The 23,147-nt window shown below is 40.2% G+C and overlaps 1 protein-coding gene across 4 annotated transcripts in view; it reads left to right on the top strand.

Annotated features, from left to right (window-relative positions):
• CLYBL (citramalyl-CoA lyase) overlaps positions 1 to 23,147 on the top strand; it is a 623,747-nt gene that overhangs the window by 528,316 nt on the left and 72,284 nt on the right. For all 4 annotated transcript variants that reach the window (XM_033949754.1, XM_033949753.1, XM_033949756.1 and 1 more), the window contains exons 6-7: positions 6,842 to 7,009; positions 18,150 to 18,274. In XM_033949754.1, coding sequence (XP_033805645.1) covers positions 6,842 to 7,009; positions 18,150 to 18,274 — 293 coding nt within the window. The remainder of the gene's footprint in view (positions 1 to 6,841; positions 7,010 to 18,149; positions 18,275 to 23,147) is intronic.

Genomic DNA, 23,147 nt, shown 5'->3' with positions numbered 1-23,147 from the left:
TGTAACTTCCGGTTTTGTGAAACCGGAAGTTACATCGGAAGAAATGAAAGGAGTGGGAGAGTCAAGCGGCGAACGAGCGGACCTCGTGTAGCAGCAAATACTATTTTTGGCTGGCTCTTTCCCCGCATTTCTACTCTCTTCCCCGCGATTTAATATCCAGTCCAGTAAGTAAATGAATCGGAATGGGGGCTGGTGAGTCTTGGGGGCTGGGGATGGAAGCTGAAATCGATAGTGGGGCTGGTGAGACTTGGGGGCTGGGGATGGAAGCTGAAATCGGCAGGGGGGCTGGTGAGTCTTGTGGGCTGGGGATGGAAGTTAAAATCGGCAGGGGGCTGGTGAGTCTTGGGGGCTGGGGATGGAAGCTGAAATCGGCAGGGGGGCTGGTGAGTCTTGGGGGCTGGGGATGGAAGTTAAAATCGGCAGGGGGCTGGTGAGTCTTGGGGGCTGGGGATGGAAGCTGAAATCGGCAGGGGGACTGGTGAGTCTTGGGGGCTGGGGATGGAAGCTGAAATCGGCAGGGGGGCTGGTGAGTCTTGGGGGCTGGGGATGGAAGCTGAAATCGGCAGGGGGAGGGTGAGTCTTGGGGGCTGGGGATGGAAGCTGGAATTGGCAGGGGGCTGGTGAGTCTTGGGGGCTGGGGATGGAAGCTGAAATTGGCAGGGGGGCTGGTGAGTCTTGGGGGCTGGGGATGGAAGCTGAAATCGGCAGGGGGCTGGTGAGTAGTGCTGCCCAATTCACGATTCAAATCGATTCACCGATTCATTTCAGGTGAATCGGTTCAAATCGATTCAAAAACAAAAAAAATCGGCCTCCCGATTCGGCACTGACCCTCCCCCCTTGCCCCTTAAAGCAGGATCGGCAGCGCTGCCTCTTACTGGCCGGCTGCTGCCACTCCTGCTTTAGAGGGCGAGTGGGGAGTATCAGTGCTTCTGTCCGGCTTCCTCCCTGGCCTCCCGGCATCAATTTACCTCATTTCATCAGCCTGCATAAGATTGCTAGTGTTAGCGATCTTTGCAAGCTGCCATCGGATCTTCCGAGCTGCCTTCTCTCTGCCGTGGTCCCACCCCCTCTGATGTCAGAGGAGAGAGGCGGGACCGCGGCAGAGAGAAGGCAGCTCGGAAGACCCGATGGCAGCTTGCAAAGATTGCTAACACTAGCGATCTTATGCAGGCTGATGAAATGAGGTAAACTGAGGCCTGGGGGAACACGCAGGCCTTCTGGGGGGGGAGGTTGTACAAGCCTTCAGGAGGGACAAGCAGGCCTTGGATGCAGGCCTTCAGTGGGGGCAGGCAGGCCTTGGATGCAGGCCTTCAGTGGGGACAGGCAGGCCTTGGATGCAGGCATTTAGTGGGGACAGGCAGGCCTTGGATGCAGGCCTTCAGGGGGGACAGGCAGGCCTTCAGGGGGGGACAGGTAGGCCTTCAACGGTGGGGTGCAGGCCTTCAGGGGGGAGACAGACCTTCAGGGGAATGGGCCCTGGTGTAGAAGTACACGGAGGGAGGGAAGGGGGGGGTTCAAAGAGAGGTGCATATGCCGGACTTTGGGGGGAAGAAATAATGGGTCTAAAAATAGGAGAGGGATAGAGATGATGGGCAATGGGATTTAGGGAGGGAAGGAACAGAAAGGGAGAGAAGTTAGACATAAGGGATAGTGTGGAGTGGTGGATAGAGATACTGGATAGGAGGGTAGTGGGAAAAGAAAGGGAGAGATGGTGGACCCTAGGGTGGTAAGGAAGGAGGGAGAGATGCTGGATGAAAGGGTAGTTGAGAAAAGGTGGATCTGTTGATGAAGATGAAAAAAAGGAAAGATGCCAGACCTCTGGGGAGGGAAGGGGAAGGGGAGGACAGAGATGGAAGATGGATGGTTAGCATGGAGAAAAAAGGAGACCCTGGCAAGCAAGTTATCAGAAGACAACTAGAGCCTGGGACCAACAAGATTTGAATAAGACCAGACAACAAAAGTGGAAAAAAATCATTTTATTTTCTGTTTTGTGATTACAATATGTCATATTTGAAACGTGTATCCTGCCAGAGCTGGTGTTAGACCGCAAATGTGAGCTAGGATTTAACAGAGAGAGGAAAAGTCTTTTTTGTTTGTTTACACCAAAGTGCCAGTGTGGTTAGGAGAAAGCAAAGGGTATGAAGAGGCTATATAAAGGGTGAAGAGGTTATAAAATAAACCCACCAGGATGTTTAAAAAAAAAACCAAAAAACACCCAATTGGGCAGGAAAATCGAATCGAATCGAAATTTTTTTTCCTGAATTGGGCAGCACTAGTGCTAAGGGTTTTATTATAGCGGATTAATGTTCCCTTGACATATGCTGGAGTGATCTTTAACCTCTTTGCATCTGTTGATATCACTAATATTCATAAAAGACTGATAGCTATACTTACTGCTGTAGCAATCCAAACCATTTTGAAAACCTGGAAAAATGCATCCTTGTCTTTCCAATTTTGGTGGAATTCAGTGTGTTTAATTAGGAAATGTGCTCCCCGCTAAATGTTTTCTTTCTCTCTTTAAAGATTGTAGTTCATCCCCTTTATTATGTATTAGAATGGATAGAATTTGAATGCAATTGTGTAAAAGAGATTTGTTCTTCCCCTATTTTTAAAATGTTATACACTTTGAAGTTTTTGATATTGCGTACATAACAAAAATTTAATAAACTTGAAACTTGAACTTGAAACTAAAAATTTTGGAACTGAGAAAAAAGCATGCTGTTGGTGGTGGATGCTTTCAGTTATTCCTGCAACTGTCTTCTTTTTGGCCATCATGGGTAATCCTGCTTTTCTGGCAGAGATTGGAGCCTTTAGGTTGCAACTATGGACACAACAGAGCTGTATAATGCTAGGGAATATTAAGTTGCTCTTGGAGAAGACCTTTCCTACCTTCAATGCTATTAAATGGAAGTGGCAACTCTCTAACACTCATCTCCTTCATTATTTGCAAATCTGACATTATTGGGAGGATCTTAAAAAGAAATCTGTGCCTAGTTTACAATGGAAAATGATCAGGATTTCAAATTTAATACATTATGGGGCTCATAATAATAATAAAAAAGTCTAAAAACCAGCCTAAAAAGGCTCTTGGACTATCTAAAAGGCAAGTCGTCCAAGTGCCGATAATCAAAACGGGTTTTAGACGTACCTAAAAGTGACTTAGGCCTTTTCAGTGCTGCTGTACGACCAGAGCTAAAAGGAGCGTTTTAGGAGGAGTGGTGAGTGCAGGATTTGGGCAGGAGGTGGGCTGATCTAAACTTAGCTGTATTGCAAGTATAATCTAAAGTTTAACGTGGCTGCCTGGATGGAACTTGAACATTGTGACTTAGGCCATGTAAAACCAGGTCTAAGTTGCAAAAAGGTATCCAAAGTGACCAGATAAGCACTGCAGATACAAAGTATAGACTCCCACACATTGCCCCAGTGATCATTGACCCCCCCCCCACTACACCATAAAAATCAGAATAAAAACGTACATACCTGCCTCCAGAACATCAGCATCTGGCATGGCAAAGCCTAGTAGAGCAGCACAGAAGTGGCTTAAGTAGTGTAGGGGATGAGCTAGTGAACCATAGAGAAGAGGACCCAGGCCCATAAGCCTTTCTAACCACTGCATTTATGGTGGAGCATGTGCACTCCACAAAACCTTCCCAAACCCTATTGTACTGCCATACAGGTGCCACCTGCAGCCGTGAGGATTATTGGGGTTGTAGACAGGTGGGTTTAGTAGGTTTTGGGGGTGTTCTGTGGGACTCACCATGACCTAAAAGTGGTAAGATGTGTATATGGCACCCTTTTTGTGAAGTTTGCAGCAGTGCCCTGTAAGGTGCCCCACTCCTGTGTTGCCATGTCTGGGTGTCCAGTCCATCACGTTTCTGGCTCTTCCCACTTCCAAAAGGTCTGATTCTAGCCATTTCTGACTTGGACGAATTTTTGGACGAGAATTGGGTATAAAGATAGACCAGTGTTTTTCAACCGCTGAGATTTGCCTGGTGTGCCGCAGGGCCGCCATCAGGGCAGTACTACCAGTCCTGCATTCAGGGGCCCGGAGTTGACAGGGGGCCCGAGGCAGGGGCGCCAGTAGCTCGCCAAGGCAAAGTGAGTCGATCACCCAGGGCTCACTTTGTCTTGGCGATCTAATCTATCGAGCCGATAAGTCTTCTTCTCCCCGACGTCAATTCTGCAGTCGGAGAGGAAGTTCGGGCCAGCCAATCGCTGCCTGGCTGGGCGGAACTTCCTCTCCAATTGCAGAATTGACGTCAGGGAGAGCATGCGTCGGCGTCGGCTTTGGGGGCCTGTTATCCATTGGTGGGTCCTGTTCCCCGATGGCAGCGGCAGTGGCAGTGGCTTGGGGAACGGCAGGGAGAAAGAAAGAAAGGGGGCAGGCAGGGAAACAGAAGGAAAGAAGAGAAACAGAAAAAAAGAAAGAAAGGTCAGGGAGAGAGGAAGAAAAAGTTGGGGGAGGGAATGAGGTGTGGAGGAGAGAAAGCATACAGGCTGATAGAAGGGAAGAAAGATTGGATGCACAGTCAGAAGAAGAAAGTGCAATCAGAAATCACCAGACAAGGTAGGAAAAATGATTTTATTTTAAATTTAGCAAAGTGGAGGCAGTATTACCACAGTTTTCAAAGGAATTTGCCCAAATAACTTAATAGTTAACTGGGTAAATTCCCAGAGATGAAAACTTCCCTTCACTTACTATGCACAGTTCTGAATTTATATCTGCTGTCTATATTTTACAATATGGTCACCTTTTACTAAACCGCAATAGTGGTTTTTAGCGCAGGGAGCCTATGAGCGTCAAGAGCAGCGCTGGCATTCAGCGCAGCTCCCTGCGCTAAAAACTGCTATTGTGGTTTAATAAAAAGGATGGAGGGTATATTTGTCTATTTTTGTATGCTATAAAAACCAAATACAGAGAGAGACTGAGAGCTGTTGACGAAGAGCTACGTGTGTATCTTTCTTCGATTCCAGCCAGAATATCAGCTTTGTGTTCAGCCAAACAGGCCCAGGTTTCGCACTGAATAAAGTATTTTATAATTTTTCACTATTCTGTTTACTTAATATTTCATAATAAAGTAATTATAAAATACTTTCTTTGTGTTTATTTGATTCCTATTCAAGAGAATTACTTTATATATAGTCAATATAGGTACAGAGTTACATTTTTTAACATTTTCTAATGGTGGTGTGCCTCGTGATTTTTTTCATGAAACAAGTGTGCCTTTGCCCAAAAAAGGTTGAAAAACACTGAGATAGACGACTTAGCAGTCTGGGCAGTCAAACGGCTGGACGTATAGTTAGACAATTCTAGAAAAAAAAATATTTTCGACGTATTTTTCGAGAATGGACTATAGGCACTGCCGACTTTGGGTGACTAGCAACTTAGGCCCAAAATGGACTTAGGTGGAGAGGCATAATCGAAAGAAATGTCTGTTTGGTATAAAAATTGTTTAGTAATCCAGAATGTTAAGCATGTGTAATCCTTAGCTAGACAATGGACAGCAGATTTAGAAATAGATGTTACATCAGACAATCTGTGGAAATACTGGGAGGAGGGATATAAATTGATACCATTTGTGCCATTTCAAGGATTCAATTAAAAAATCTTGCATAGGGTTTATATTACTCAACATAATGTTTATCAAATGAAGATTTGAGATAGTGATACCTGTTTAAAATACAAGAGGGACAGAAGTACTTGGGTACATTCATCTTTCTTACCGTTCAATGTTATCTGTTTGACTATTTTTCCATTGTTCTTTGTATGGATAGCATTAAATGGTAAGGAAGATTTCAATACCCATATTCAATCACATTTTATTTAATATACTGCAATAATGCATTTATAGATTTTTTACTCATTTATTTCATCACATTCCAACAATGCACGCATAGCTTATTTCTACTGATTCATTTATCTTTTATAAGTAGTTTATTTATTTATAATATATGCATCCATAGCGTGTTTTTATCATTTCATGCTTTTTAATTGAAAACCGCCATTATGATTATTAATGTGTTTCTTTTAAGTTGTTTATATATTGTATCTGTCCATTGATATGATTTACATGTATGTGTTTTTATGTAGACCCCTGATGCAGGCAGACACGCCAAAACATGGACCGTGTCAGTTCCTTCAATAAATGGAAGTTTGACTGCTCAAAACATGAAGGCCCTTGTGCATCTTTTTTTGTGCTCCTATATAGTTTGAAAGAGCCATTTCATCCTTGATAAAGGTGGTATTCCAAATAGCAAGATGTTCTGCTAGTATGCAAGAAGAAAATTCTTGAGGGAAAGAACAAAAGCCATTCAGTAATAAAATTCGATTCAAATAGAGTACATCAAATAAATATTCAAAACCTTGGAAGCTCAAAAGATTTAGCACTGATTTTTCCCACAACTTTATCAATCCTAGTACAGAGCATACCCCTCCCTGCTCAGTGGTATTCATTTCCTATTCTTCAGGGCCACAAATGGGTGTGGTTTACATCATGCCCATAATAAATATGTATTACTAGATTTGCATGCCATGGATGTAGATTGCATGCAGCTCTATTTTCTGCATATTTATTAGGATTATCCTTAAAACCCAGCTCTTGAGGTCCAGTGGTGAATACCACTATTCTGTTCTCATTAGGATGGCACCTCAGCAGTCCATTTAGATATGGACAAATGTGGTCATTTATGGAACCTTTTTCATATTAGCAGCAGCAAGAATAATGAGTTATTATGTCATTCTAGCAACCAACATAAACAATTATTGCTATAAGAAGAAGAATTTGTTCAAATTCAGGATTAATATACTTGGCTAATTCATCTGTGTTGTGTTGTTTCTTAGGTGCAACAAGTAGAAAAGATACAGATGATCTCCTGTATGCCAGACAAAAAATTATTGTCATAGCAAAAGCTTTTGGTCTACAAGCCATTGATCTTGTTTACATTGACTACAGAGATGAAGATGGACTTCAAAAGCAGTCAAGAGAGGGGGCTCAAATGGGTTTCACTGGTATGATTTCATAAATATTAAAGTCTTAGTAGTGTATTTTGTTAACTAATTATCTTAAAATAAAGGCAGGATAAGAACCACTTTTGACAGCCTCAAGCTTATGCACCCCAGATGGAATTTCATCTAGAGTTTTCCCTTCAATTAGAATGACTAAAGGTGATTCTTGTCCTCATGTTTATGTATAGTAATAGAACAACTGATATGAATTAAATCTTTTATATACTAATACAAAGGCAGCATTGCTTAAAAAATTACTAGGACAATTTTATAAAATATTTTCCACATATAAAGATAAAGTCTTTTATAAAATTGTGCAACTGAATACACAATTTAAAAGTATACAGAAGGAAATCGGCACCTACTTTTATGAGACCTGCATTCTGGGAGCATAGTGGAATAGAGGGGGAGTTGTAGTATATATATAGACTTTATAAAATACTAGGGCTGTATGTCGATTAACATTTTTAATTGCATGATTAATCGCATAAACTAGCCTACATATGATTTTATTTTCTGACTGCATGAGAAGTTAATTCTTCCTTTTGCCATGCAGTATCACCTTGCTTTCTGTTTCATACTCCCTCCTCCCCACAATCAAGGACCTCTCTTTTTGTTCTCTCATCCAGCAGCACCCTTTTATCTCTTTCTTCCCCTGCCATCCAGCATTACCCCTTTCTCTCTTTTTTCTCTCTCTTCTCTCGTGATCCAGCATTGCTGTCTTTTGTCCATAATCCAGCAATGACCCATCTCTCTTCCTCCCTTTACCATACAACATTACCCCTCTCTCTCTCTCTCTCTCTTCTCCTAACATCCAGTATCTTCCCATCTCTACCCCCCTATACACCACCATTCTTGGGGTCATAGTGAACAACAAACTCAATTTCCAGAAGCAGATCTCCTCTGTAATCCAACAAAGTTTTCTCAAACTACAAATGATCCGTTCTATCCAACCTCTTCTGGAACCTTCTGCTCTTAATATCCAAATTCACTCTTTAGTTATATTACATTTAGATTACTGCATTGCCGTTTACCATGGTTTAAGAGAAAGAGATCTACAATGCCTCCAGCTTATATGAAACACCTCAGTAAAATTAATTTCAGGAGCTCGTAAATATGACCCATGTCACTCCCATACTCAAATCAGCACACTGGCTCACAATAACACATAGACTCACATGTTTCTGGTCTTCAATATTCAACAATCTCACACTCTTTTCTATCTTAATTGTTTACACATTCTGTATGTTCCTCTTCATACCATACACTTCCCAGAAAAAAAATCTCGTTATTCTGAATACCTGTCAAATTACATATGACACTACATGTTGTACTATCTTTTTGGTCATTGCACCATCTCTCTGGAATGCTCTACCTTCACACCTGCACCTAGAATCAACCCTGGAAAATTAAGTTTGATTTAAAAAAAACCTTTCTATTCAATGATTCATTTAATTAGGCTTTATTTTCATCCATTTTTCTCAGTAAGGTTTCTGCCGACAACCTGTGTTGATAGTCCCATCCTTCCCTTTCCCTTCCCTAATTTCCTATAAATTACTGTTTTTCCTTATTCTCCCAATCTTTGTCCCATCTGCTCTCTCCTTCCTCTTTTCCTTTTCTGCCCCTTTTAATCGTATACCACCTAGGATCTCCACAATAGGCAATATATCAAGCATTTATTAAACTTGAAACTTGATTATCCTGTATCACTCCACCTCTCTGTATCCCTCTTTCCCCCCACATTCAGCATCACCCCATTTTGTTTTCCTCTCATCACTACCATCATCCAGCATTGCTCTCTCTCTCCTCCTCTCCCACTCTCCCTATCACCATCATGCAACATAGACCTGTCTCTTCCCCGCATCCCAACCATCCAGTATGTCCCCATCTCTCTACCTCTCCCCCAGCATGGTTCCATCTCCCCCCCCCCCTTTCCCCACTACCACCAACTAGTATGGACATCATCTCTCTCCCTTCCCACCGCCACAATTCTGTATTGCCTCATCTGTCTCCCTTTCCTCTCCCCTTTGCTTACTCACATTGTTGGGCTGCTTCTTCTCCTGGTCAGCATGATTGCAATGACAAGTAACAGAAGGCATGCAGATGTGAAGCATTGCCTTGTGTGCACTCCCACTGCCCAGTTGGTCCCAGAAATAGGAAGTGACATCAGAGCCAACAGTGGCATGTACAGGGCAATGTTCTCGTATCTGTCTAAATTCTGCTAGTTAATGCTACCATTGCTGTCATGCAGACAGGGAGAAGCAACAGCCCAACTTTTTCAGTAAAGAAGGAGAGGTGGAGAGGAAAGGGAGGCAGACAAGGTAATGTTGCTGATGGGTGGGAGAGACAGAACCATGGGGTGGGGAAGAGAAACAGAGAATTGATGCAGCCATTAATTGCATTAATATTTTTAATGCAGCTTAAAATTTTAATGTATTAACCTTGTTTTAAAGCAATGAATGTATAACCTTATATAATTGTGATCTGGCCAAGCAGTCAACACCTGTTACTCCATCAGCTCCAGACACTTCAGGTCTTCTTTCTCACTCACACACTGCTAAAACTCGACCAGGCTCCTCCGAGATCTTCCCTGGTCACCACCAGTTTCTCCAAACCCTCCTTGGAATTCTGGGTTTTCGGGCAGCTTCCTGTACCATTAACAGTCTTTCTGTCCCTGCCTAACCCTCTGCTGGTCACTGTCAGTTTGGGTTTCTCGTTCTTTATCGGGACCTCTCTAACCCTCAGTGGGTGTTCGAGCTGCTTCCTGTACCATTAGCAGCATCTCTGATGGTCACCACTGGCCCTGCCAATCCCTTTGCCAGTTACCCGCCAGTCACCTTTGGCCAATGCTCTTTGGGTCTACAGACTGCTTCCTTCTGGGTCTTCTGGCAACTCCTGGTGCCATTACCAGTCTCTCTGCTGGTCGCCACTGGCCTTGCTAGTCCTTCCACCGGTCACTCGCTAGCCCCCATCAGCCTAGAACCTTGGACTCCACTGATCACAGCCGGTCATCAAGCTTGAGTACTGTCCAGTCACTCCAAGCTCTAATGGCACCACACCACTCCCTGAGGACTCTCCCAGTCACTCAGTCTTCACACTCCTTGAGAACTCTCCCACTTGCTCAGTCATCTTCTCCTGGACACATGCCCCGAGGACTCTCCCAGTTGCTTAGTCATCTTTTCCCAGACACATGCCCTGAGGACTCTTCTGGCCCCTCATATGCTGTCCATGAGGACTCTCCCAGTTGCTCACTTTCTCTGAGGACCTCTTTGTTGCTCAGACTTCTTCTCTCCTCCAGGCCCTCTGCTAGTCATCAAGCTTGACCCCCACTCTGATTACTTACAGCTCTACTGGACAGGCTTACTGAGGGTTAGGCTGAAGCCAACATGCCTCTCCTTGAGGGTCGCCTAAGTTCCCGAAGGAGCTCTTCTTCTCTGCTCTGTGCTCTGAATCTGTCCTTTCCAACACCTTTTTCAGCTCCCATGTGCCTTTGCAGGATCTCATATATAAATGGGTTTAATTCCCACTACTGAGACTTCCCTCTGCTGGTCTATGACAGGATCATCATCCTGCCAAAATAATACAAATGAACTCATATATATCATCTATATCTTTGAAATTTACACAATTTGTGTACTAGCATTTGTATGCATTGGGGGCTGGTTCTGGGAATCTATTTTATAAAAGCACCTAGATACCTATGTTTCTTTTACAAAACAGACTCAAAATAGGCCCTCTTTGAACTTCTCACATAGGCATTCTGTGATAAGATTACCTCCATCAAGCCTAGTAATAACCTCCAAATTATATATTAAGTTAGATCTCTATGCACTCTGAGTGCAGAAAGAACGTTGTATGGTCTCGCACCTTACAAAACACAAATTGACCTGCAGTAAATTAATATAATATACAACCTGCCAAGGAGTATTCTTTGCTTTAACTCTGAAGTTTTTACTAGATACTTATAGGTACCAGATTTACTTGGTTAGTGAAATAGAAAAATTATAATAGGATAAACAGGATAGTTTTCAAGAAAGCTATTTGTGAATTCTGAACATTTACTGAAAAAGAAATCAGAGGCACTAATTAGTACTTTTAAGCTTTCTTCTTATTGTCTTTGCATCAGTCATTTTTGCACTGGCTATCTTCCCAATAAGTGCTGGTGCTCACGATGACATCTACTGGCATTGGCAGGTACCAGATTCCAAGAAGCATTTTGGAAGAGTTTTATTAAGCAGAATGTTAAACAGTGGGTGGTACATAGGGTTGTGTCCTTATACCTCAGATCCTGCACAAGAACCAAATTCAGAATTTCAAACTCATGACTATCTTTTCAGCCAAATTATTTACAGTATATATAACAACTTATTTTTAAGTGTCTCAAATAAGTTAGCTGCTAAAACCCTATTCAGTAATAAATGCCTGATTTCTGACAGAGACATCAGAGTGATCCAGATTTCAATTAGACAAGCCCTAACAGACATTCACATATGCTAAGTGCCATGTGGCCCATAGGTATAAAATAGGACATGCAGAATTTAGGGAGTGCTAATGTCAGTTAGTACATGCTAAACTTTAATAAAATGGCCCTTTGGATCTTAAGCTTGCTAAAGCAGTCCCATATTTCTTGTTTTTAAGTAACTGGGTCTTTAGACATTTAGGCCCAGATTCTGTAAAGGATTCCCGGTCTCAGAAGCTGCCTAAGCGGCTTTTGAGAATCGCACACAGGCATCCTATACAGAATTGTGCCTAAGCCCTCCTATAAGTACCCGATTCTCTAGCCGACGTCCCTGTTACAGATGCCGGTTAGAAAATCAGGTTGCCGCTGAGCTTATTGCGGCAAGAGATCTCCCTGCTGCGATTAGTTTAGTGGTAACCGGTCCCCACCTCCCATGAAGACTACGGCAGGAGGGATGCCCAATCCCTCCTCCCAGAACACCCCACCCCCCAAACATTGCACGGCAGGAAAAATGCCCAGTCCCTCCTGCTTGGCACCCCCCCCCCCCCCTGAATGAACATGGCAGGAAGGATGCCCAGTCCCTCCTACCCAGCACCCACCACCTCTGTCCTGAGTAGATCATGCAGCAGGAGGGATTCTCAATCCCTCCTACCGGACCCACCACCACCCTCGTCCCCCATAGATCATGCGGCAGGAGGGAAGCTCAATCCCTCCTGCCGGAACATCCTAACCCCTCAGTAGATCACGTGGCAGGAGGGATGACCAATCCCTCCTGCTGGAACCTCCATCCCCCCTGAACATTTTACCCCCTCCAGGACCCCCCTAGAACCCCTGGGACGCCAACCCCACCAGGACCCCTCTCTAACCTGTGTCTTTGGTCAGCTGGCTCCTGCCTGCATCTGGCCAGTTAGAGAATCTCGTTGCCGCTGAGCTAATTGCGGCAAGGGAATCTCCCTGCTGTGATCAGTTTAGCAGCCACAGCAGGAAACCCGTCCCCCCCTGCAAAGTTGGCTGGCAGGAGAGATGCCCACTCTCTCCTGCTGGAACCCCCAAAGCCCCCCCCCCAACTGTCTGTGGCATGAAGAGTGTCCAATTCCTCCTGCTGCAATGGTGAACCCTCCCAATACAGTCCAAGGCAGGAGTGATGCCCACTCCCTCCCGCCACCTCCCGAGACATCCCTCTGCAGGAGGGATGCCTTATCCCTTCTGTCGCTGGCCCCATCATCTCCTGAACCCCACCAAACACTCCCCAACTCCACCCCTGACACTCCCTACATCCCAGCATTCCCCTGACACTCCCTGACTTCACCCCGACGCTCCCAAAATCCCCCTGACACTCCCCAACACCCCAAAATTCCCCTGAAACTCCGCACCAACATCCCCTGGTTAGACAGCAGTAGGATGTGTACCGCCGCCTACAATTGGGACGCTGTTTGTAGAATTTGACCCTTTTGAAAAATACAAGCTGAGCTAACTGAACAAATAAGTCATGCCTCAGTGTTAATACTTTTATATAAAACTTTTGGGGATTTTTTTCTTCAGCAAGGTCTTCCTGCTCCTTTGGATTTTCAGCTGAATAGGAACTAGCTGGTGTCACAGTTCATAAACCTTCATTTGCTGCTTCACACAGATTTTCTTCCTATTTTGATTTTGATTCCTGCCCCCTCCCCCGACAAATCATTGTAGTAATAGTCCTCTAGCTGAGAGGAACAGACTGCAGTTTCCTTCAGAATCTTATCCAAGCGTATTCTTGATTGATGGCTGATACCCCCACTCCACTGTGAATACTGATGCCATAGCATCCTTAGCTATTGCCTGCTAAACAGAAGCCAGGGCTGGAAACTGAACAAGGGACATTTGCATGTTTTATTTGCTATTGGACCAACTTCCAGAACTTTTAATTGTAGCAAATTAAAGCCCCTTTTATCAAGCTGCATTAGGGCTTTTTATTGCCAGCCGCTGCAGTAAAAGCTCTGACACTCATAGGAATTCTATGAGCGTTCGAACTTTTACCACAGCGGCTGGTGATTTAAAAAAACAACCCTAAAGTGGCTTGATAAAAGGGGGTCTAAATTGAGAAATAATGGCTTGATTTTTAATATCAGTAGTAATGGAGCTCAATGATGACATCTTGACTGCTAAGGAACTTCCTGAAAATATGACTTTATAAAATAGATATTAATTTCTCATAGCTGTGTAATGACAAAATATAGTACTGGCTTTGCTGACAATGTTTATTTGTATATAGAATTATGTGCTAATTACACTGAACTGTGGTGTGTCTTGAACTTAAGGAATATTTCATATAGTAGTAAATAATTAGAATACTTTCTTCTATGGTAATAAATAAATAAATAAATAAAATTCATCCTAATTATATGCTATGCTATAATCATATCAACAAATATTTAAACTGAATAATAATTGCTTATTGGCAGTCATAATATAGTACAAATAATTAGTTTAAGGTGATTACTCATTTTAGAGCATATAAAAAAATCCTTTTATAGATAACTGAACAAATTCATCTCTGCAAAAGAAAGATATCCGTCAAACTATTACATATATAGGGCTCCTTTTACTAAGGTGCGTTAGTGTTTTTAGCGCACGCAGCAGATTAGCGCATACTAACCCTGTGCTACATGGCTAGAACTAATGCCAGGTCAATGCTGGTGTTAGCATCTAGCGCACGCAGCATTGTAGCGTGCGCTATTCTGCGCATTTATGCCCTAATGCAGCTTAGTAAAAGGAGCCCATAATGTTTTGCCATAGATTAACTTTGCTATATATTGTAAAACCAAACTTCTGATGAAATGCAGCATGAATATTTTCAATCATGAATAAAATATTTAGTAATTCCACAAAAAATGTCAACAATGTGCAGATCCACGCAAATAACAGTGAACATCTGGAAATTTTCATACTAAAAAGTAATGGCTCCTTTTATTAAGCTGCAGGAAGGGTTTTTGGCGCAGGTGGGCATGGTAAGTGCTCCAGCGCTCATAGAATTCCTATGAGTGTCAGAGCACTTACCTCACTGGCCCAAGCTAAAAAAAACTCTAACACAACTTGATAAAAGGGTGTGTGTGTAAATCTTTGGAAAACAGCATTAACAGCAAACATACTTACTCATAGCTATTTCTGGATTGCATATTGAGAAGATGGATATAAATATGGAATGCGATAGGTTTTTCTTCTTTTTTACCAGCTTTTGTAAAAGATAAATATGACACCATCATATAGTTGTCTGACATAATAGGTATTAATTTAAAAGCGCTGTATATCAAGTATTGGTTAAAATGGAAAAAAAAGAATTTTAAAGTCATAAAATGTTAATTTTATTTATTTAAAAATTTATATACCACATAAAAACTATGCAGTTTAACAAAATTACATGCATACACATTTAAGAAATGCTAAACATGTTTCAACAAAACAAATATAAGAAGACATTAACTAAATCTTTCAATTCATCCTACAAGATGGAAACACAAGATCCCATAAAATCATTTACAGGACAGGAAGGCATTAACAGAGAATAGCATTAGCACAGGAAGGCATTGACAAATAATTGCATTTTCAACATTTTCTTAAAGTTCAATCTCCCATCACAGAATCGCAGAATACCAGGCAGCACATTCCAGAGCTTGGTGCCAGCCACACAGACAGCATTGTTGCCCCAATCTTTACATGAAAGACTAACATCTTACCCTCCAAACTCAGTTTCATACTATTTTCAGATCTCAAACATTTTCTGGGTTGATAGATTAAAAAAACAACAACAACAAAAAACATCCTTTAGTACCATTTGAGAAACGTGATATAAAATTTGCTTTATGATTGAAAAAAATCTTAAACTATACTCTCTGCTGCATAGGTAACCAATGCAATTGTTTCAACAATTTTGTATCCACTTGGTAAATTATTCCTAAGTTCAGTGCTACTTAATGTATTTGATCTTTGGCTATGCAGTGACCTAAAGCAAAAGCTTATACAGTGTTATACAGCATTTTGCTACATTTTTTTTACTGATAGTGTATCTTGCTGAACTTTATTTCCTATTTTAATATAAGAATCCCAGGAAACTATGCCCTTTCTTTTGTGCTACCTTTATTATAAAAATAATTAAGCCTACTTTGTTATATGTGAAAATTTTTTATTTTTTCCCCATTTTGTTCTAAACACTAGACTGATAGTTCCCTATAATATTTTAGTCCAGACTTCTTTTTGTCCCTCTAAAAAAAATGTTGGAATTCTTCACTATAAATTAGTGCATGTTTCAAAATGAGAACACTCAAAACACTGGCAGAATGCAAATGCTGTTATATTTAATAAAATTAATCTATTCAGCATTTTTTTAGTTTTTAAAATTACTTTGCAAAATAATTTTCTTGATAAAAACTGAGGTCCTCTTTTACTAAGCCACAGTAAGTTCTAATAATTCTAATAAGTTCTAATAATTTACTGCTACATTGATGGTGTTTAAGCATATACATATTAATTTACATGAACATTAAAATATTAAGACAAAACAAAGAGCTCCTTTTATCAAGCAATGGTAGAGCTTTCTACGGTGGCCCAGAGAGCTAAATGCTCTGACACTCATATGAATTATTTTACTCTACTGTAGCTTAGTAAAGGGGGGGGGGGCAGTAAAATTCTAAAATTTTCTCTAAAATATTAGGATATTGTACTATTTATTTCATTTTCTATCCCATTCTCCCTTACCAGCTCAGAACGTGTTACAGGTTAACATACATGATAACGGGTTTCAATGTGTCATACTAGCATAAGAAGATAGATCAATATTTGAAATAATGGTAGACTAAAATTTCTCACCTACATGAAACATTTTGGGCTCTTTCTATCAAGCAACGGTAGAACTTTTTACCATGGGACAGCAAGGTAAATGCTCTGACACTCATAGGAATTGAATGAGTCTTGGAGCATTTACCTTACCAGACCACGGTAAAAAGCTCTACCATTGCTTGATAAAAGGAACTCTTTGTTTGTCTTAATATTTTAATGTTCATGCAAATTAATATGTATACACTTAAACACCATCAATGTAGCAGTAAATTATTAGAACTTATTAACATATTATTGGCATCAAACCAGTTCTTATTATTGTATTTAAGTGGCTGAAAAACAAATTAATCACTTCCATAGTGGAGTCTGCCAGCTTATGATCTTTATAATTATTTCATTTATGACCCTACTATCTCTTGCCTGACTTTTTCACACATTTAATTTGGTTTCTCACATGAGAAAACAAAGCTAATTTATAGCTATTTTTACCAGCCAAAATATAGAAGGAAAACATAGAGGACCCATAACTAATCTGAAATCTTTTTTTAAAAAGTTATTTTATGAACACAGTCCTTTATGAGTATGTTACATTACATTACTTTACATTAGGGATTTCCATTCCGCCAATACCTTGCAGTTCATATCAGATTTATAGATAGTTGTGTGTTTAGAACAACATTATCCATAGCTTGTTATCATGCTAATATTAAATAAAATGTAATTTACAAACAAATCTGGTTACAACATACAAATATTTTTTATTTTTAATACATATAATACTACTTTTAATTATGTTTTACATATAAATGTACACAGATAAACACACACATGTATAAATATCATATATTATCCTTCCAAGCTAAGTAGACACATTTATTTATTTTATAGGCTCTAAGCATCCTCTTAAACCATTTGCCAAAGAAACAATATTTTCCAGCTTGTTCTCATGCTTGGACAGTAAATAATTATAAATACACTATAAAAATGTACATCAATATATTTACTGTACATTTGATTGGATGTTCAATAAATAAAATTAAATATTTGGATATCCCTATATGAAATAATTTATCTTGCAAAAACTCTCTAGAAGTTCTTGTGCATTGAGCACCTGAGAGGGGTGCCGTTGCTAAACCAGAAATGTAGCATTAACAGAGTAACATAGTAAATAACAACAGATAAAAACCTGCATGGTCCATCCAGTCTGTCCAGTAGTCTCACACTTATCATCTAGTAATTATTTATTTTACTTATTAAGTTCCTGTATAAGATGTCCCCCCCATTCCTTCCCCCCCCCCCCCCCCACACACACACAATAAGCAAGACCTGCACTTGGATGATAAGAATGTGGTATAAAATGTGCATACTTGATCCTGATCTGTCTTGCCATATACAGGACACAGACTGTAGAAGTCCGCCTGGCATCAGCTTCACTTCCCTACTGCTGTGGCTGAATTTAAGCATCACTCCTGCACATCACAAATGAAATTATACTTGTTGATTAAAAGCCTAGCATTTTCACAGAACTGAACATTCATTCTGATATAGCCACTCTTGTAGGCTTTTAATGAAATAATAATCATTAGATGCTAAGATATTTTAGACCTAACTCTAAACATTGAGTGCAGAGTTTGACAGTAATAAGCTGCTTTTGCTAGCAGATTATCAGCTATAGTTACATCTCTTCCTCTGTATTTGTCAAGCAAAAACTAGATTTGTGCTGATCAAGTAAGGAATACAGTTCAACTGATTGTACTAAATACTTGTTATTATTTAATGTATAGCCTGTGTGACCTAGATTTTTCAGCACCTGGCATATTTTGTGAAAACATCTGCTAGTGTTTCATGTTTCTGGCATTATTAATCTTCTTGCAGGTAAGCAGGTGATTCATCCTAACCAGATTCCCATTGTCCAAGAGCAGTTTTCACCAAGCTCTGAAAAAATTAAATGGGCACAAGAACTGATCGTTGCATTTGAAGAACATCAGCAATTAGGAAAGGTAACAAGCATGTTGATCCAACAAATAAAATCTGTATTAATTTATGTACTTTTTCCTTTAATAGATATGTTCACTCTTTTTTCTGCTCAAACCATGCATCTGTGTTTTTCTAATACAGCAGCATGATGTATCCAAAATGGATAGTACAGAAGCCATTCCAGATTATGGATTTTTTTGTGTGTTATAATTATATGCCATTTTTGTTATTCAAGTTGCTATGGATATGTTATTTGGGTTAGAGCTATAGGCAAGCTCTGGATTAGGGGCTTATACATTTACAAAATAAAATAAAAATAGATCATAGAAATTGCTTGATAATGGGAATTTTGATAAAAGATTTTTGAATAATAGAAGTTATTTCACAGATAACAGATTATATGAAGCTAACCAATTTTCAAATAATAGATTTTTGGGGAGGGATAATGGAATAGGGCCCAGGAAGTAAGAATTTCCAGTTGATAGATCATTGGATAAATGTGCCCTGCTGAAATACAAACAGTAAGAGCTAATTTAATTCTAATTTTATGAAAAAAAGCATTTTATGAACCCTGAGCCCTAGAAACTAGAGTTTTCATCTAATGCAATTGCCCATATATCATCCTTGGATGCTAGATTATATCAAGAACATAAGATATGTTATGCTAAGTCATCTTTAATGGTGGCCAATCCAAGTTGTCATTAATGTTATTCCGTTGATTAGTAAAATGTGTGGAAATTGTTGGAAAAACATCAGAGCACAATCATGTAGGGCTTCTTTTATCAAGGCGTGCTATGGGGGTTAGCGCGTCGTACATTTCATCACGCGCTAACCCCCGCGGCAAGCCTAAAAACTAATGCCTCGTCAATGGAGGTGTTGGCGACTAGCGCAGCAGGCGGTTGAATGCGCGGTATTCCACGCGTTAACCGCCTACCGCACCTTGATAAAAGGAGCTTTTAGTTACCTAAATGATCTAGACTTGTAAAATAAGCCTGAGATCATCTCTGAAAGAAAGAAAATTATGAACAATTTACCACTATGGGGTCAAGTCAAGAAAAGACACCTAAAGTTAAGTGCCAAGATTTTGTGCACTAAGCGTGAATTCTGTAATGGCAATTAAGTGCATATAGAATACTAGCTTAAATTGGCATTTATGTTCCAACATTTAGATTGGTATCACTTATGCTACTGTATATCTAGAACAAATGTAAATTAATGCACCAATACAGTATGTGGCACCTTGCATGCATAACTGATGATATGCTATAAAATGTTCACTAGAATAATTGGAACACTCACGACCCCCTTTGCAGTTGCATCCTACACAATTTACGAGCACACTTTATATAACTTATGACCATAACTGCAAATTAGTACCAATTCCTGCTAATTAGAGCCAATTATTGATAGTTATTGTCAATTAAGCACCAATCAAGTACCAATTAAGTCATTGTTACATGCGTAAGTGTTATTATCCTATAACTACTAGTGCAATCCTTAACTGTGCGCACCATTTATAGAGCTAGAAATATAATATAGGTATAGGCATTATTTTTTTTTAATTTATAATGGAGTTACGAGGAGGGGTTGGAAAGTTCTCAGCCCAACCAACTAACTTCCTAAATTCTGAGTGTTATTTTGCCACTGTAGCTGAGAGAAGTGTCATCTTATTTTGTTAAGTGCCAATTTGCAGAAACAAAATTCGGTGTTTTGACGCTTTTTTCAGATCTTGATTGAACCGTATCCATGCCATTCTCGGATGGGCTGAGAAGTTTTCAGCACCCCTTCTTATGTGCTATTCTCCCCAGAACAACTTGGAGCCTTTTTTGTATATAAAGAAGATGGTTACTGTGTCTATCTAGCTTCCAAATGGTTGGACATTTAGGGATAAGTGGGATATACTGTTAGGCCTTTTCCTATATTCCTTTTCATTTTTAGAATCTCTTTGTCCTTTATGAACTACTCCCCTTATTTGTTTAGGGTCTAATAAAAATATGGAATTTTCCTAAATAAGTTTTCTTTTTTTTTTTTTTAATACCTTTCTGAATTGCTTAAACAAGAGTATTCTTGTTAAATTGTTGGAAATGTACAAAAAAAATTGAAAAAAAGCAAGAAAGCAGCTACAGTATTTGTTCTAAAGATGGTATGCTTCTGCAGAATTATCAAGTAGCGGGCAAAATTTGTTTGGGGAGCAAGGCTTCGGTTTATGGTCAATGTTTGTCATAAGAGGATTTGTTCTAAAGGGGGAGTGCCTTGTCTTTTGGACAAGTATCAAATTAATTGTATTTAAATTCCCTCAAAACTCATTTTTTTATTATCAAAATTTGATAGATTATGGATATATTTGTATAGACGTACAGACCAAAGCTTTAGAAAGATGAGAGAGCAAATTAACAGTAGAATATGGTTGTTCCTAATTTAGTGCATCATTGAGTCTCACGTTTCTTGCTCTGTGGGTTTCTGCTATGTAAATATTGCAGTGGTAATGCACAATCTGTCTCCACTTTGTGCCAGTAATACTTAAATTAGGTATTGCCTGAAGGAAGATTTTATGCTAGTGGCAGCATTGTTCGTTAATTATCTTAAAGGTTATTTGCTATAATCCAGTTTGCTTTCTTTTAGAAAGGAAAAATGTAGCAGTCCAATATGTGTACTCAATATAATCTTATTTACCCTAGAAATGAAGATGCATAAGTGCTATCAGATTTCACCTTCTTCAATTTACATAGGACAACTTTTTATAAACAATTTGCTATCTATCTCTTTTCTTTTATGTTTCTTTTTAAACTTTTATAATTAGTGTGTAAAATTACTCCATTTGCTGGTTCCTGCTGGCCTTTCTTCGCGCTGGCAGCTCTGAATTTAATGCCAGCAGTCACCGGGTTAGAAAGCCTGAAGCACATTCTAATGTCATCATTCTATCATAGCTTTTGGCATGCTGGAAAATTTTTAAGAAGGCAGTATCCAACCTTCTGTCTGTTGAAAAACTTAAATTAGTTAGAAGAAAATCATGGAGTAGGCGGGAAAAGATGAGATCTTTGTAGTGATAACATATGTTTAAAGATGCACATATTTAAGACTACTAAAGTCCCTCCCTGAGCTGTGATTTGCCCTGAGCTATATCTCATATGCGAGTTCATGTTACCGGAGGGAAGGACCTTCCGAGTTCCAAAAGCATGTATCTCTCCAGCTACTCTGTTGGTTTTCTTTTCATTAATTTTATTTGTGGTGAGTAATGTGGTATTATCTATCTGAAAAATGGGGAAATAAGGGATAAAAAGATAAAGGTGGCTGTTTACAAAAATCTCATAAGTTTATGCACTTAGGGCCAGATATTGTAAACGCCGTCTAATATTTAGGCATTGTTTAGACATCCAGCAGTAGAATGCTGAGCACGATTCTATAATGCATAGATGTACTTTAGAGAATCGTGCTCAGGAGTCTAGACGCCTCTTGTTTGACGTCCTTTACAGAATCACCTTTTAGGCATCACATAGACGTCTTCACAACATCTATAATGCTATCATGTCTCATTATTATGATGTCATTAGAATGGCGATTTTATTCTGTTTTTCATTAAAATTGTATGCAGTGAAATGCTGGCACCACTATTATATTTTTTTTATCTTTTAATCCTTTTTTTTTTAAATTCTGCTTTTGTCACAGGGAGCAGAGTGGGATTTGAACCAACAACATCAGGGTACTAAAAGCTCTAGCTCTAACCATTGCACCACACACACACTCAGATATTAAATGGCCTGTCAATTCCAAAGCCAAGCTTATATCCTCTTGATTTCCAAGCAGTCATTTCTCTAGGATAAATATCAAACATGTATCTTCAACACCTGTCCAGTTCCTCTTTTGGCCTCTATGTTCCTCAAAGTACATGAACACACAATACACACACACACAAAAAAAATAAAAATAAAAAATATATATATATCCTCTTTATTTTTTTTAGTAAAAGGACTGCTTGCAAAAGCAGGTCTACTTTTGAGCGTGTGTTGGGCATTAGATAGGCTTCAATTAGGTGTACATGACTTAGGCATCACTTAGGCATGCATGAGGCATCCTCATAGAGATGAACGGGGCTTCTATTTTTTGATGTTTAATAATGCATTACTTAAGCAAAGCACATGAAAATAATGTATATATTGCATATATTTCTCTGGGAAGAAGCTATTTGTACATCTCCTAAGGCCACAGCCCATGCAGATTGGGGTACAGGGAGCATACTGAACAGAGAGCAAACCATTATCTATGCACTCCATTTCCACATCTGGAGAGTTTGTCCCTCACATGTTGGTAGTGTGAGACAATAGATCATTTCTTCCTCTTTGGTATATATGAAGGGCCAGTGTTAGGGAAGGCAAACAGGGCTGCTGCCCTGAGCCCCAAGGTTTGGGGGGGCTCCCTGTGGACTTGCATGTCTTCCTCCTTCTATCCGCACCAGTCTGATGTTGCCCTTACATTCCATTGCTGAAAAATCCATTTTTGCTGCAAGGGACCTTCGGCTGTAGCAGCCAATCTGAAGCGCTGCCTTCGCTCCCCTCCCTGCTTTCCTTTGCCATGGGCCTCCCAGGCAGAAACCAGAGGTTGTGTCATTGGGGATGGACCATGCAGAAGGAAAGCAGGGAGGGGAGCGAAGGCAGCGCTTCAGATTGGCTGCTACAGCCGAAGGTCCCTTGCAGCAAAAATGGATTTTTCAGCAATGGAATGTAAGGGCAACATCAGACTGAAGTCTCCAAGCTTTGCAGCTAGTGGCAGTATCCTCAAGCTGCCAGTGCTTTCATGCTTACATGAGAGCCAAGCAGGGGTAGAGGAGGAGGGAAGGCAGTGTCTCTGTAATACTGCTACCAGCTGTAGAACTTTGAAAGTTCTGGTCACTGGACCTGA

This window comes from Geotrypetes seraphini, chromosome 6, assembly GCF_902459505.1.
Source record: "Geotrypetes seraphini chromosome 6, aGeoSer1.1, whole genome shotgun sequence".
NCBI classification, from domain to species: domain Eukaryota; kingdom Metazoa; phylum Chordata; class Amphibia; order Gymnophiona; family Dermophiidae; genus Geotrypetes; species Geotrypetes seraphini.
This window is presented reverse-complemented; position numbering and strand designations above follow the sequence as displayed.